The sequence below is a fragment of the Xyrauchen texanus genome, chromosome 10 (assembly GCF_025860055.1).
Source record: "Xyrauchen texanus isolate HMW12.3.18 chromosome 10, RBS_HiC_50CHRs, whole genome shotgun sequence".
Classification (NCBI taxonomy): domain Eukaryota; kingdom Metazoa; phylum Chordata; class Actinopteri; order Cypriniformes; family Catostomidae; genus Xyrauchen; species Xyrauchen texanus.
In genome coordinates, this window is record NC_068285.1 from 31,261,254 (window position 1) to 31,279,321 (window position 18,068).

Consider the following 18,068-nt stretch of genomic DNA (forward strand, 5'->3'; position numbering starts at 1 on the left):
TTAGACTCGAGAGACTGGAGAGGCGGAGCCCTAGGAGGCTCGGGAGGAGGAGCCCTGGAAGACTCGAGAGACTTGAGAGGCGGAGTCCTAGGAGGCTCGGGAGGAGGAGCCCTGGAAGACTCGAGAGACTTGAGAGGAGGAGCCCTAGGAGGCTTGAGAGACTTGAGAGGCGGAGCCCTGGGAGGCTCGGGAGGAGGAGCCCTGGAAGACTCGAGAGACTTGAGAGGCGGAGTCCTAGGAGGCTCGGGAGGAGGAGCCCTGGAAGACTCGAGAGACTTGAGAGGAGGAGCCCTAGGAGGCTCGAGAGACTTGAGAGGCGGAGCCCTGGGAGGCTCGGGAGGAGGAGCCCTGGAAGACTCGAGAGACTTGAGAGGCGGAGCCCTAGGAGGCTCGGGAGGAGGAGCCCTGGAAGACTCAAGAGACTTGAGAGGCGGAGCCCTGGAAGGCTCGAGAGGAGGGGCCCTAGGAGGTTCGAGAGGAGAAGCCCTGGGAGACTCGAGGGGCGCTGGCTCTAGGACGGGCCCGACCACTGGCGCTGCCTCTTGGACGGTCCCGGCTACTGGCGCTGGCTCTTGGACGGTCGAGGCTACAGGCGCTGGCTCTTGGACGGTCGAGACTACAGGTGCTAGCTCAGGGACGGTCGAGGCTACAGGCACTGGCTCTTGGACGGTCATGGCTACTGGCGTTGGCTCTTGGACGGTCATGGCTACTGGCGCTGGCTCAGGGACGGTCGAGGCTACAGGCACTGGCTCTGGCTCAGGGACGGTCGAGGCTACAGGCACTGGCTCAGGGACGGTCGAGGCTACAGGCACTGGCTCAGGGACGACCGAGGCGACAGGTTCTGGCTGGTTGACCGTGGTATGTGCTGGTACACTGTTCCTGGTCGGCGTGGTTTCAGGCTCGCTGGCCGTGGCTGGCAAGGGCTCAGGCTTGCTGACCATGGCTGACGAGGGCTCAGGCTCGCTGACCGTGGCTGACGAGGGCTCAGGCTCGCTGACCGTGGCTGACGAGGGCTCAGGCTCGCTTACTGTGGCTAACGCGGGCTCAGGCTCGCTGACCGGGGCAGGCGTGGGCTCTGGCTCGCAGACCGGGGCAGGCCTGGGCTCTGGCTCGCAGACCGGGGCAGGCGTGGGCCGGGAGGCGGAAGCCCGTCTTCTCTTCCTCCTCCGGTCGGACGAAGTTGGCCGTGCGGGTTCAAGGGAAGCAACTGGCGTGGGGGGTTGCTCGCTGACAGGTGGGGCTGGTGTGACAGGGAGCTCCAGGGATGGCTGAGGGGTCTCCACTGTAGGTGGTGAGGTAGGAACCTCCTCAGCGACGCCCACAGTGAGCGGTGAGCCACACACTAGTAGGGTCGCCTCCAGGATGTCGCAGAGAGTCCAGCCGTGCGTTGCTTGTGGCAACCGCTCCCTCAGCGAGGGGTTCAAGTTGTCCCTGAAGAAGACCACCAGGGCTGAGTCCGGGAAGTCAGAGACGTTAGCCAGCTTGAGAAAGTCCCCGATGTGGTCCTCCACCGGTCGGTCCCCTTGCTTCAGGCAGAGTAGTTGGAAGTTGGCCCGCTGGACCGCTGGATCCATTGTTTGGGTCGATCGTTCTGTAACGATTGTGTGGAAGGAGGAGAAGGCAGACGGGAGGTGTGGATCCAAAAGTGGTCTTTATTTGAAATAACACAAACACTGGGGAAAATAAAAGGTCCACGATGGGGAAAGGAAACTAAAATGCTGGATAACGTACAGGAGGAGTGCAGACAGCGAACATACACGAAGGGTAGGGAAATCCTCGAACGGGCTGAGAGCTGGGAAAAAGAGCAGCAGGAAGAGAGGTTAACACAGAACATGTAACGTCAACGTTTGACAGCGGGGAGAGGAAACGATAGGGTTTAAATAGATCAACACAGCGATAACAAAATAGGCTACAGGTGCCGACAATAACGCTGTGACAGCGGTGATGAGGAGTGAGGACGAAGGGAAGTGTAGTTCTAACAGAGACAGTGAAACACAAGCGGGCAACAAGGAAGACATGACAGGGAGCGTGTTCGGTGAAACGGAAAACCCGGGACGGACAACAAGGAAGAGTGACATGGGACGCGACTGGCGAGAGTGAAACGGAAAACGCGGGGCGGACCACAATGAAAGGTGACATAAACACATTGGGAATTAAGCATTCCAAATATATATATATATATATATATATATATATATATATATATATATTATTATTATTTATTTTTTTAGCATTAATTAATCTTTGTTAATGTTCATTTTTAAATATACAATTGTACATTGTTAGTTCATTTGAACTAATGTTCTGTACTGATGTTAATACAACCTTATTGGAAAGTGTTACTGGAATTTTAATACAGCGCTGCCTTATATATGCTGTAACATTTACCTTTGATTTCCATTTGTATTTTATGATCCCACAAGAGGCACAGAATCTAATATGCCGAATGTATTTTCATGACTGCAAGATATATGTTATAATTTCCCAAATGTAAAAGGAAACGGTGATATTCAGTCGCTGTTGTCAATGGGAGCAGATGGTGATCATGTTGATGCTCTCTAGAATGTTCTCACTCACCATAAGGAGGCCTTTGTAGGCATAGACAATCCCCAGCCAAATGGTCATGTGCGTGTTCTCGCAGTGCTCCAGGAAGGGCCGGATTGCAATGTCTCGTCCCTGAGGATCCGCCTGTGGAGACACAGAGAGGGGACGAATGAGTGGAAACAATCCTGACTAAAATAAACACTGTTATCACTAACAACAATAATGTGATGCTGTGCTTGGCCTTATTCTGCTTTGACTTAAAATGTGATAATGTAAATGTTGAGTAGGGTTGTTTTAAATGCATAGTTAATTAAAAAAAGATATAGTCTTGAGTGACAAACTAATGTCCAATCTAACATTTGAGTCATGAAGCCAAACATTTGAGAATGAATCAATTTAGAATTTGTTCACTTCTACCATTGTTACATGTGACTTCAAGGCCACATAACTGCCTGATGTGCATGGAACACATAATACAGGTATACAACAATAATACAGTCCCCTCTACTGGGTGTCACTTGAGTGCTACCAATTAACAATAACTCTTTATAGGTCAGACATTGATTGCTTGATATTGATGAGACATCTGCAGTCAGGCTATGGAACAACCTGTACTGTAATGCAAAACAGGTCAGCACAACTTCAAGAAAGTTTGTGAAGGAAAGAAGAACTTATCTGAGTTCTCCTGAATGTGCTGGCTCTAAAAGTAGCCAGGCTCTAACCTATTTTCTTCTGGCCCAGTTTGGAGAACCCTAAGCTTGTCATGCCCATAGCCTACACACAAAGATAGATGGAATCCAACCTTCAGATGTATCCTTAAGTCTTGCCGATTCCAGTTTAGTCACTGCACGTTAAGACCCAAGCTTTCATCTGCCTATCTGTGTAGGTCTATCTGAGTGATTTGAGTTTGTCAGTAAGGACATGACTGCTCAGGAGACAACTTCACAAAGTGCCGTTGTGAGTAAACTGAGCCATTCAACCAAGAAGCTCTATTCATAAACAACATACTGAATTCCATGATGCGACGAATCTTAGAAGTCAACTGTCGGACAATCTTTAAATTCAGTGAGGGGGCAGATCAGAGGAAATGCTCAAGATAAACTTCACTACTAAAGGTTTTGCAAGTAGTTTAGAATGTACATAGGACATTTGAGAATGTGATTCTTTAAAGGTGCTGTGTGTAATTTCTGCATCAATAAAGCCTAATTGATTCTGATAGTAAACATCCCATTCATGAATGTATGAATGACACATAAGAGTCGGTCTCCCTACACTTTTAAAATACACATTTATTTATGAATCAGAATATTTTGCAATGAACTTAAAATGTATTGTTTCAACTTAAAATCAATAGTTTTAATTTTTAAAAAGAATAATTTTGAATTAGATAATGTCATTCGCAGTGCTTCATGAGATTGAAGATCATGCCCTTGTGAATAATTTTTCGTAGTCTTGTACCTTTGTATTTTTGTCTAATTTTCAATTTTTTTTGCTTCTAAACAAAATGTTTAATGTTTTGATTCACCTCTGAGCTAGTTGGTTTAAGTCATGTCTTAGAACTCCTTTATGAGGGATTTTGTGAAAAATACTTCCTGAACCAAGAAAGCAATTGCAAAAACAATAGTCTCTTTCCAGACAGGTTTCCCCATCTTCTATTAATCGGCCAAACATGTTATCCCGCCCTAAACTCTAACACTATAGGCTGAGCCAGTAGTTACTATGTCAGGCAGTAGACAGTAGACAACAGTAGTTGTCGCTGCATATTAAGCTGTGATAAATATATGCTAAAATATTTTAAAGGGGTCATGACATGAGAAACCAAATTTGCCTTGATCTTTTGGTATATAAGAGGTCTTTGTATCATTAAAACGTCCTGCAAGTTTAATATTTTAAGACGTCCTCCCCATTCTAAACGAATCATTTATTTAATCAAGCTCAAACTACAGCTCGTTCTGGATTCATGGTTAGAAGTGACGTGACGGTTACAAGTGACGTACCAGCGTTTGCATATGACCGCCTCCAGCACAAGATAACTACGCTTTAAGCGCAAGACAACTACGCTCATTTCAGTATCGCCGTCGCCTCACAAGTGTTCAGTCGATGGACAGCGAGCTCTGACAGAGACTACTTGTGCACAGGAAAATTACGATGCCACACAGATGTGCTGTTCCTGGCTGTGGTCAAACAAAACCTCTGAATAAGCTGCCGAAAGATCCAGACGTCAGGGAAAAATGGATGCAGTTTATTTTTTGCGGACGTCCCAGTCACGGCAGTGTTAACTTATGCGTTTGTTCTGTACATTTTAAGGATGACTGTTTTGAGAACAAATCTCAATATGATGCTGGCTTTGCCAGAAAACTGTTGCTCAAAGATAAGTCCGTGCCGACTATTCTGGGAACAACGACGACGCAAACTGTAAGTAATCTATTTTAAACTTTAAACTACTTTTTAAAGCGCAATTTCATTCATTATGAATAATCACAGTGTTTTTACTTAGTTTACTTGCATATTGTTCTGGCTGGGGCGTCAATAATTGATACATAGGCACTGACGTTAGCCAATCATAACAGTGGGCGTTAACACTGAAGTCTTAAATGGAAAATGCCCCCAAAACAGACTGTTTGAATCAGAGGATGAGAAACAGGGTGGGAAAAGGTCATAAATCACTAGATTTTAAAAGTTTTTCTTAAAAAAAAATATATTAATACTATAATTGCACCTAAGGGAACATAATAATACAATAAAAAAACCCATGTCATGACCCCTTTAACATCAATTTAAAATAAATAAATAAAATAAAGCAGCTTTAATCACTTCTGATATTTAAAAGAAATTCTAGGATGTACAATAAAGATTTTTGTATAGGCCGCATGGATATTTTGTGTAGATTTTCAAGAAAACATGTCATTTTCATGTAAAAGAATGGTGAAATATACAGTAATGGGCCCAAATACCTGTGTAGAGATGGAGGAAATAGGGACACAGACAGCTAACTAGAGAATTTCTTTAATCTTTACAGATTGGAATAAACCTCATGGCTACAAAAAACTGCACATCAGCAATCATTAGGAGTTTATTAGTACAGCACAGGTGGGGGCAGCATGTGGGAGAATTCTGACCCTATAATTCTGCTCTAGGATGCCGGAGACTCTGCTCCCACTGCAATTTGGGAATGATGGAGACACTTCCTCACAGAATGCCCAAAATATGAAATAATCAGAAACCACTATTATCCCAAAATTATCAAAATATTTCCCCAATTTAATAATTGCACCCCAACTGAAAAACTCCCTTTTATTCTCAGCGAAAAAGCTGAATGTGCAAATATAGCAGCAAATATAAGATTTGTAGCATCCTGCCATCACCTGAGGGACAACCACAACTAAGAAATGAACATTCAATAAATGTATTAATAAAAATGTAACCCCTCCCCCACTCACACCACAAACCTCTCATTACACATAAATGTAGATAATGTTTAATTCAGTTTATATAGTTCATATATAGTCAACTTGATACATAATTAATCATTATCATTTTTATTATCTGTTTTTGTTTAATGTTTTTCAATGTTTTTCCTTTTATATTGCTTGATCAAATCCTAATTCAATTGTTCTAAACTATTTTATATGTTGTTTTTAAAAGCTTTGGCAATACAAAATGTACTTTTTTCATGCCAATAAAGTGAATTGAATTGAATTGAATTGACAGAGACAGAGACATAGATAGAGACTTGCCTCAATTATTTATCCAAAAGCACATTTCATGACTTGGCCCAGCCCCTATGAGATTTCTGTTATCCAGCCACTTTATAAGACCTTTGATTTTGAACTAAGCTCTTGTTTAAGAATAATAACTGTTATAATTTTAATTTGACCAGGTCAGTCACCCCTGGTACATCTGTTTCCCCGACATTGCCTCTAGTGAACGTAATCTCTTATCAGGAGTAATCCTTTTACATTACATCCTGTGATATCTCGGTGCCAGCATGGCACTGCTTAAACGTACGTAAAGGCAGATATTACTCAATGGAGCTGAGAGTTGTTTAACAAGAATTTAAGTCAGTTATTCAGCCATCTCATGTCAAGGTCAACCCGTGTGATAATTCACTGACCTATTCCTACCACAGCAAAGTCATAACACACATCAAAAGAACAAGGTTACAAAAAAAACCAGGGTACAAAATTAGTACTTGCCTACCACCAAATGTGCGTAGAAATTGGCTTTGGTAAGTAAATATAACTCACCAGTCGGCCACTAAATTTGAAACTGCAACATAATGCATTGTTTATATTTAAATCAGAATGATAGTCTGACCCTTACTGATGTAAGTGATCGAAAACATCCAATCAAAAACATTCAAACCGTCTAATAAAGAAAACATCTGCTGTGACTGGCATGTCTTTTAACAACTTTATCCTCAGAATTTTGATTATCTAGGACAGTGGTTTTCAAATTTTTTCAAGAGAGACCATTTTTTTTTTTTTTTTTTTTTTTTGACGCGACCCATAGGCTTGTGCGCAGAACAAAAAGCACTTTTTTTAACCACTTTTGATGATGCACGTGCACTTGCTAATCCTTGACGCGATTGGAACGCAAAATCGATTCTGAAATAATTTGATCAAGCTATAGGCCTACATACAGGAATGTTAACCAATTAATAGCCTATCGTTTGCTGCATGCTTAAAAAATACACAAAACATATTCCACAACAAACTCTTTAAATGTAATATTCATTATATACAGAACAGAACAAGAATTAAAACATAATAATAACTTTAAACAAGCCAAAACGAAATAATTTAAAGCGAAAGTAAAAGTAAGGGGCATTATGCTCACGTAACTCTCGTAAATATCAACAGGAAAAAAATCATCCTTTTCACATGCGCAAAAATGTGCTTGGAGCGGTACGTGCTTACGCTGAATAGTAGGCTACGAATTGTAGGCCTACTACTGACTATTTTAACAGAGCAGTGTGATTTTTATATTAGTTGACTATTTTATTATCATATTTTGCCAACTTTTCACCGCATATTACGCACATTGGTATTGCTGCATGGACTGCGTCCGAACAGTTGACAAACTCAAACTTCAAAAAATCATCTTTATATGGCCTTACTCCGGGTTTCTGCTTTTTCTTTGCTGGGAAAGTACTGCTACTCTGTTGACATGCATCGCCTTCATTATCTTCCCTGTTGATCTCCGCTGTTCGCGGCAGGGTTTGATGGTTGACCGCGTTTTCTGCTGCTTCATTTAAAGGGGTCTCGGTCTCTGACCCTCTTTTTCTTGTGAAAAAATCATAAATGTTTTTTGACTTTGGTTTGCTCATGTTCAGCATAAAATAAATTCATTACGGGCTACTAATTTCACGGGACCGAATATTTTCATAATCTCATGGGAAAATAAAATAAAATGGCTGCATATCAACAACACTGCGCACAAGGTTTTTTGTTTTTTTTTGTGTTGCCTAGGGCTACGAGTAGGTCGGTCAGCCGGTCAGGTGACATGTGGATTATTTATTTTGCATGAATTTGAATGTTTTTTTTTTTGTGTACTTCTTAATCAAAGCTATTATTATTCATATTAATATTATTAAAAAACGAATTTTTTTTTATTTATTTTTTTTTTTTATTTTAAATCACTGGTGACCCAGGGTTTGAAAACCACTGATCTAGGATGTCTCAATTTTATTTTCTCCTGAACTCCATGTGGCGACACAATGTGTAATATTTGTCACATTAAGCCGCTAAAACAATTGTATTAAGCAGGGGTGTCTCTAGGACTTGAAAATATTAGGGGCTGAGGGTTTACACATTTTATTACTATAATTATAAACCAAAACAACAAAACCTCTAATCATCATGATTCAACTAATGCTAACGCCAACCAAGAAAGCCTGGAACTTGGGAGTGGTGGTGAATGACCAGCTTAACTTCACTGCTTCTTGCAGGTTCACGCTTTCCAACATAAGGAAAACTAGACCTTTCCTGTCTGAATAAACTACACTGATCCTGATGCAAGCTCTGGTAATTTCAAGACTGGACTACTGTAATGCACTGTTAGCCGGTCTGTCAGCTAGCACAATTAAGCCACTACAGATGGTAAACAACGCTGCAGTGCGTCTTGTCTTCAATCAACCAAAGAGGGCTCACGTTACCCCACTCTTGATCTCACTGGCTGCCAATAGCTGCCCACATGAAATTCAAAGCTTTGACTCTGGCCTTCAAGACAGCCAATGGAACTGCACCCTCTTACTTCAATGTACTCCTCCAGGACTATGTCACAACTCACTCTCTGTGATCAACGCACGAAGAGGCACAACGTCCATTTCATGATTATTCACTCTCTCTGTTCCTCTGTGGTGGAATGAACTTCCAACCTCCACACAATCTACTGAAACCATCTCAACATTCAAGAAACAGCTGAAAACACTTCTGTTCTGTGAGCACTTAACCAAGCCACACTAACTGCACTTGCTTTTAACAATAAAAATAATATTCTGTGCTAGCATCTTAACTACTCCAGCCAATGTGAGAACTTGGCAGTGCGATACTGCAGATATTGTTGAATTTTGTATGACAAAGTTCTCGTTAAGTTCCTCAATTGTAAGTCAATTTGGATAAAAGCATATGCTAAATGACTAAATGTAATGCAAATGTAAAGTACAAAGATGTTAAAAAATAATGAAAAAAATAATAAGAGCATGTCTATATATGTTTTATATTTATAAAGGGGTTCAATGGCATGCAAAATTCTTAGTAGAATTCAAATTGGTCGCATACATTTTGTCATTTGTGCTGTAATATCGAGGGAAGTCCAGTTTCACTTGTGTTAGTAATCCATTCTGTGTTATATATCCCGGGTTGACGCACACTTTTTTACAGGAATAGTAGAACGGAGCAGCTCAAATCCCTTCATGTGTGCCAGTGGCTCTGTGATGGCTCGCGCCACACTCACGCAAAAACCAGGCTTTAATCACACAGCGCAAATGGGCCTTTCAGATGAGAAGCATTTTTAGCTGGTATAAAGTACTGAACATGAGAATATAACTGAATCCACTCAAGACCTGGGCAGTTGATCTGAAAGACACATTTGCACTGCGCGGCTGAAGCCTGGTTTTTGTGTGAGTGTGGCGCGAATAACAATTCAGGGCTTGCCCTTGTGATGCCCCTGGTATAAGGAACAAAATCATGTATGCAAGATAAACCATGTGAAACTGATTCTGGTTTATCTTGTATATTATGCTTCGAGTGACAGAACAACCTGTGCTGTTTGCGGAAAATAACAGACAACTAATGAATGGATGTATGGATGGATGGACGGCCGGACAGACAGACAGACAGACAGACAGATTGAGATGTACTGATATACTGTAGGTCTAAAGTTTTATCTGGGATTCTGGATCATCCGCTATGGGAAATTAGTTACTTTAGTTAGGATAATTCTGGATCATCCACTACGGGAAATTAGTTAGTTTGTTCAGTTATAAAAGATGTTACAACCCGAGTCAGAACAGTTTGAAGGTCTGTGCCGTTGGTCGATGTAGCTTAAAAGCTCTAAGAGGAGGACCAGTCAGGAATGTTAGTCTTGGCTTAGGAATTTTGGAAAAACATTAACACGAAGCTTTTTAACTGCAGTATGTTGGCTTTGTCAAGCCAATATAATAATGCAAAATAAAGTTTCATGGCCAATAAGACATCTATGACCTGCAAACCTTTTTCAATACACTTGCCATTGGCAGGTGTGACAAAAAGTACAGTTTGCACCCTGTAGCACTCATTGGCTAAAGTTCATTGGCTAAGAGCAAGATCATCTCTGTGTGGCTCCTCAATTGGATGTACCTGCTCCAGTTTGTGGAGATTTTAGATGAACCTGCAGCTGTGAGCCAAGGCTCTGCAGATCTGTCTCCCTCTGGTGTGTGCTTATTTTTGGAGTCCACTGCTCTAAACTTTACTTCAAACACAGTGACTTCAAAGTGGCCCTGCTGCAGTCCCAGCGGCTAAGCCTGGTAGCTGCCGTAACTGATTCATTACTAGCTAAATGCATCATTAGACTAGGAATCTAACCCTGAACATCACATGCATTTAAATATGCAAATGAGTACGTGCTGCGACGCGATTCAGATGGCTTTGTTATTGCAGCCTAAAATGCTTTTTATTGGCATCATTCTTTAATCTAGCACTCTGGAATATCTCAGTTTTAATCACAACTCCCATCTGCTCACTCTGCGAGTCTCCAAAGCCTACGATGGAAATTACTTTCACCATGTTGCCATCATGTGTCGGCACACAAGTGTAACCCACAGCCTTGCCCTACACAAACTCACTTATTATGAACATGTAGCTAATTTGTGAATAACAACCATCATGAATGGGGTTTGAGTGCTCACTGTCAAACATAATTAGTGCTTACGCATGGGCAAACATTAGAATTTTTTGACTGCTGGGACTATACTGAGGTATTCACACAGATGCACTCTCTGTATTACAGTCACAAAAACACAAACCCTTAAATACACACATGCTCACACACAAACAAGGAAGGACATAATGCTCACAGCTTGTTTTCTTTTCTGAGGGACAATGTTGATGTGTAACTCGGGTCATCCATACATCCTTGTTGAGTCAAGGACACAGAGAGGACTCACATAGAATAAGCCATCAGTCCTAATAACTCATTAGAAGCGCTGTTTTTTCTTTCATGAGGGTAGGTATTACAAACTGTGAGCGATGGAAGAGGGCTGCTCTCCATCATACTGCACTTCGCAGCCCCCGTGATAACTGAAGCTGCACAAATATACCTTTCTGTGTGCCATGGATACAAGGGCACAGAAAGGGTAGAAAGGTTTTTCATAAGTCCCAGGGGTTGATTTTTATTAAAACTTAAATGTTTTCTTTTTTATATATGGTCGCATATTTTTATATTGCCTTCATCACCCCTCCCCCCTGCTTTTCTAGTGCCTTGTATGAATTGATTTTATTGTTTTACCCTTGTCCTATATCCATACTTACATTCTTAAAACATAAAAATCTATCAAAAATATTATTTAATACATTTAAACGTTTAAAAACTATTACAATAAATTATAACAAAGACTGACATAAACAAACTATTAAACCAGCCATCAGTTATGGCCTCATTTGCATCATTACCAACAATTTTGTCACTAATAAAGTTTTATCAAGTGTACTTGGTTATCAAGAACACAAAAGTGTAAAGTACTTCAAGAGCATGCTAGAGATGGAATATGATGTGTGAATAAAATTAAGCAAATTATGGTAAACACCACTAAAATATTTTAACATGTAATTTCCACCACTGTCCTTTCCATCAAAATGAAATAGAAAAAACAATACATAATAGGTGATGCTATGTTACTGAGATTTTGGTGGAAATGTTCATGGCTTTTAAAAAGATACAATTCACCTGTGATGCATATCAACTGCTGTATTACTAGACAAATTAAATAAACTATTGAGAATGTAAAAAGTGTGGTTAAAGGCAGATCATTTTCAGATCAAGTCCAAAAGAGGTCCAAAAGTTCCCATAGTTAAAGGAATTGTTCACAGAAAAGATTTAATTCCGGTGAGTGGAGATTTACAGTCAAACAAAGGACTTCAATTTTCACCTGTTTCTCACCCACACCTATCATATCACTTCTGAAGTTATGGATTTAAACACTGGAGTCTTATGGATTACTTCTATGTTTCTGAAAATGTCTGATGACCATTCATTTGCATTTTATGGACCTACAGAGCTGAGATATTCTTCTAAAAATATTATTTTTTGTTCAGCAGAAGAAAGTCATGCACATCTAGAATGGCATGATGGTGAGTAAACAATGGGAGAAATAACATTTTGGGGTGAACTACCCCTTTAAAGAAACCTACCTCTTTATTAATAAAATAAAAATGCAGATCCTGACTATCCTTACAGCGAAAATGTACGTTTAAATGGATGACAACAATCCATTGCAATTGAGGACTGAACTGACCTAGTGCACTTCACATTTAACAACCTCCCAGCAAACTATAAACACTGTCTGATCTCTTGTGGTTCATTCATCTTATCATTTCCAGCATCATCCACTCTTCATTTTCTCTTGATCTCCATTTACCTTGGCTCTAGGAGCTCCACTGAGGTGCATCTGTCCAGGATAGCATCTGTCCTTGTGTTAACATTAATTAAACATGATTATAAAGCACTGAGTGAATGTGATATCTTTTGATGGTGTTAATTTTTTTCAAGACAGTGAGTGCTCCCGGTTGTAATAACAAATCTGTCAAATCTGTCAATCGTCCTCAGGCTACTGCCAAGACCTCTTTGACCAGTAAATGAAAAATCACCCTTATGCAATTACAATGAATGGGAGCTTTCAAGCTCCAAAAACGACACACAAATTAACCATTAAAGTATCAATAAAGTTGAACTAGAAATTAGCCAATTTGTGAATGAATCATTCAGAGAAGTTTTGTGAAATGGATCAAATCTGATTTAAAACCATTAATTCACGAATCAGTACTTCTATCGTGCACTCATTAAGAAGAGCTGGAACAAATGTCAATATTTTCAATGAATAAAATCTTTGAATTTGAGGCATGAAGCTCCAGTCACCATTCGTTGTAATTGCATGGAAAAGAGCGACAGCCACAGTCTTTAGAATTTCTCATTTTGTGTTCCACAGAAGAAAGAAAGAGATATGGGTTTGGAATAACATAATGGTGAGTGAACAATTGATAGCAGATTAATAATAATCTGTGAATAACAGACTTCTTTTTTTTTTTTTTTTTTAATGAAAAATTATCCTTTAACAGAGAATTTAGAAAGTTAGGCCAAAACTGTTTCAAAGCAGTGAAACTTTGGCAGTCTCATACACATGTCTTTTTCTTGTTGTTGCTAATTTAGAGAGCAGTTATTAAGTCCTTGGAGGCCCAGTTTCTATGAGAGGTCTGTGTTGTGATGTGTACTGGGCTGTATTATGCATAGATATAGAAAGTCGAGGAGGTCAGCTTAATAGCAGGAGCATTCATGGGCAAAGCTGATTTAATTAGGTTACTGACCGTAATAAACAAAGCTTTTTAAAATACTGTTTCTAGGGTGCTGGAAACATTGAAATCATGTATTGATGTATTTTGGACATATGTCATATCATTTTGTTCCTGTAATTCAGAAATGTACAAATATATGTTCAAATACTTTTTGGGCCACTTTTACAGTAGTATACTGTATATCTTTCCCAGCTCAATAACAATACAGAAGCAGCAAATCATCTGGTGCTTATGCATACAAAAATATCTCTTTTTCACTCTTGTTCTCTCTTTTTCCTCACCTCCACACCTATCGTGTTTGTTAACACCTGTCATATGTCACATGTGGAGACTATGTGATGACTGCTTGTTGTCTTCAGGCCAGGTCATCTAACAAAGGCCTGAAGCGTGCTGCTAAGTGAGATCATGTGACTATATTTTACTTGTCTGTTGTCCTAGGCAACACTGAAGGCGTAACTTGCTTTCCAACTGAGGAGAGTGCTGTGATACAGAAATGTGGTGTATCCTAGCACCTCAACAACATGTAAATACCACATATCTGAACAAGTACAATTAACAGGGCATAAACCTATATGTTAATACAATCTATACATAATGACATAATACAGTCTTAATGTTAAAAACATTAGGATTGATCAAACAACGTTATATAGTTACCCTTCTGTCCTTTAGACAGACAGACATATAGATGATATATAGATAGATAGATAGATAGATAGATAGATAGATAGATAGATAGATAGATAGATAGATAGATAGATGGATGGATAAACAACTGCAGTAGGGACATTGCTTTAATCTTACTTAATAGACTCCAAGAATGATCAAAGGCGGAACAAAACAGCCCAAAATAGTAAAATCCATCAGCGCTTACTGTAAATTACACAAGCTGTCAACGCTCCTTAAAGCAGTCAAACAACAGCAGTCCCATTCGTTCACTGCTTTAATCCGTTAGAGCAGGGAGTGCGATTTGCATGTTTTCACAGTTACTATCATTTTAAATAAATAATAAGACCGCATCTTATATAATATGTTAAACAGAATTATTTGCATTGAGTGTCACTGTCTGAATAAGGATAGACATCAGTGGGTAGCTCATGTCATGTCATAAATACAGTTTTTTACCCAGTAGACCGTGATCCTCAAACTGCATTCTATGTACATTTACATGTATTAATTTAGCAGACACTCTCATCCAAATCAGCTTACATACCACAACAAAAGTGTTTCATACAAACGTGACGGTAACATGAGAAAGGTCACAATACAACATCCCATAATGGCTCAGAAAAGTACAGAAGGGCTAGCACAGAGATCTTGGCAAGACACTGAAATAATAGAAATATGTAGTATGTGTAAATTACATTTACTGTTGTTTTTTCACCCCAGCACGCTCAGTGGAAAATTGGATTACCGTGATTATAGGCGGCCACTTGAGCCAAATATTTTGCACAGAGTTCAGAGAGACTCACAGATATAAATAAAGGAGGATACATGCTTGGATTCTGCCCCAATGCTTTTGGAAACATGTTCAAATAGCAGCAGCCCATTCCCATTTCTCTGTGCAGCCTCAATGTTCCCCTCCCTTCGGCCCACTTTATGGGAACCAAGAGACCAGCAATCTGTCTTTTAACTAAGAGGAACAGGGGAAGTGAAATGCTTTTGGAGGACGCTTCTCTTGCATTCTGATGAATTGAGTGAATGCACATCAGTGTGCAACAAAAACTGTGCAGGACAGAAATGTGATGTTTTCAGAACACACAGTGAATTCCAGATGAAGAGGAACAGACTGTATTTTTGGAGTCTGTTTATTGTGAACATGCCAACGAGACAAGAATGTTTTGAGTAATTTCTTTGTGCAAACTTTCCCTTTAAATTTGTCTGCTAAGTATGTAGGCACAAGAAAAAGAACAAGAGAAAGAGAGAGAACTACAGATGCAGAGCCATCTTAGCCTGACAAATGACTTAATGATTAATAGTATGGAACTATATTAATTTGTTTCCATGGATACAAACGAGCAGCTCAGTTCCAAATCTGTAGGAATGTTCTGCTCAACGGTGATAACGGGTCTCTTCTAACTTCAGTTAACTACTTATGATAAATCATACTGCACAGCCAGCCACTGAAATAATCCCACAGTCACGCTTTGCACATGCAATTATGTATATGAAGGCATGTCTTCTGGTGTTTCACTTGCTCCTTTCATTCACATGCCATTTGTATTTACGTTATTTACACTACCTCCCATACCATTTGAACTCAGATCTGTACCATATGGACCTCGTGTGAGACATGAAACTACCACAGCTATGTAGTAAATCAGTTGCCTAGGAGAGTGAACAATTATAGTTTAGTGGAGATTATTAATACTGTAAAGCCTGACATATTAAATAATAGTCAAACATTTTACATTTAACTGTTTTCAGTGTCATTAGACAAAATATTTGGTATTTTTACTATTTTTATTTCTTCCACAGCATTTAAATGTTTATTTTCTACCACACTAGTTAATTCAATATATTTTTCCTGTCCTTTTTTGACCAAATGTATTCATATATATATACAGTTGAAGACAAAATTATTAGCCCCCCTATAAAATTTTAATTATTTTTCAAATATTTTCCAAGTGATGTTTAACAGAGCAAGGGGATTTTAACACAGTATTTCTTATTATATTTTTCCTCTGGAGAAAGCCTTATTTATTTCAATTTGCCTGGAATAAAATAATAATTTTTTTTTTTTTTAAAACTGCTATATTCAATATTATTAGCTCCCTTAAGAAATTATCGTTTGATTGGCTACGGAACAAACCACTGTTATCCAATGACTTGCCTAATTAACTTAATTAATCCCCCAAGCCTTTAAATTACACTTTAAACCGAGGATTAGTATCGTGCAAAACAACTAGCGAAGTAATATAAAACTGTCATTATGGCAAAGACAAAAGAAACTTGAGAAATTGTTAATGCTCACAAAGCAGGAGAAGGATATACACGTTTATCAAAGCGTTTTCAGGTGTCAAGAACTGCCGTGAGAAGAATTATCAAGAAGTTTAAAGAGACCCACACAGTGGAGAACAAGACAGGCAGAGGCAGGAAGTGAAATATTTCAAAAACCTTTGAAAGAAAACTGGTGAGAGAGGTTTCTAAGGACCGAAGAACAACTGCCATGACACTAGTGAATGATTTAGCCAAGTCTGGGATTGATGTCTCAATGAAGAGCCCTGCATAGGAATGGACTGTGAGGTTGCAGACCAAGAAAAACTCCACTTCTGAAGAAGAAACACCTAAAAGCTAGACTGAACTTTGCCAAGGACAACCTAGAGAAAAAATTATGCATACTGGAAATGTGTCCTTTGGTCAGATGAGACAAAACTAGAGCTCTTTGGCCATAGAGATGTCGCCTATGTTTGGAGAAAGAAGTGAGAGGCGCTCAACCCAAAGAACACCGTTCCCACAGTGAAACATGGCGGTAGGAGTATAATCCTATAATTTTTTTATTCTTGGTTATAATTTTGTTTCTATTTGTATTATAAACACTCCAAGTTGCCTAAATAAACTATTATGTTTAGAAATGCTATGTTGAAAAAAAATCTTTGCTCCATTAAACAGCACTTGGGAATTATTTGAAAAATAACGAAATATTTCATAGGGGGTAACTTAGATAACCGCTCTGTACAACTGTAGTGAGAAGAATATCATCTCAGAAATGTTTTCACAAATTACCAATAGATGATACCATTAACATGTGGAAAATACATACCAAAGGTTGTTTGGCTCATTTGCTGAAACACACAGAGAAACAGGAGCCCTCAAACATTGTGTATAATATTTGATACATACAGCGTTAAAGGGTTAAAGCAATATCACACAAGCAAGTACAGATGTGATTTGGCCGTAGCTGATAAATGGAACAACAGCACGACTGCAAGTGTGATCTTGCTTTTTTGCAACAGAAATACATATTAAATAACAAGTTTCAGACCAAAATTGCCAAGTTATTTTGAGCATTTCTTCTCCACCAGCGAAAACAGTTCCAAAAGATGCCACAGCTTCAAGCACATCTCACTCTGTTTTGAACTAGTGGTGTAAATGAATCAGTGTTTTTGAACATATCTTTTAAGCGAACAAACTTTCAATGATTCAATGACTTACTTTTAACATAAAATAGGCTAATTTGCTGCTACCTAATGGCGTAAATATGCACTCTCAAGAAACGGTTACTGAATGTCATAGTAAATTCAATCAAAATCAAAATGAACAAAGAATCAAAAAACTGTTTGGACAGCCATGTACAGTCATGATTCAAGTATTGCAGACTCGTGTTTTTGCAGTTGTGAAAGAGTTTGCACTGGTTTATGTATATGTGTGTGGTAGTGTGTTACAGGGGCCACTGATGCCCATCTGACTCTGGTGGAAGCACTCCAGGCAGTGGCTTGGCAGTGTATAACAGGGGGTGCAGTTGAGGAAGAAGGA

At 39.5% G+C, this 18,068-nt stretch overlaps 1 protein-coding gene across 1 annotated transcript in view; it reads right to left on the reverse strand.

Moving 5' to 3' along the window:
• Positions 1-18,068, reverse strand: part of LOC127650021 (gamma-aminobutyric acid type B receptor subunit 2-like) — a 343,063-nt gene that overhangs the window by 15,731 nt on the left and 309,264 nt on the right. Inside the window, exon 14 of the mRNA XM_052135134.1 lies at positions 2,578-2,688. Within this exon, the coding sequence (XP_051991094.1) occupies positions 2,578-2,688 (111 nt within the window). The remainder of the gene's footprint in view (positions 1-2,577; positions 2,689-18,068) is intronic.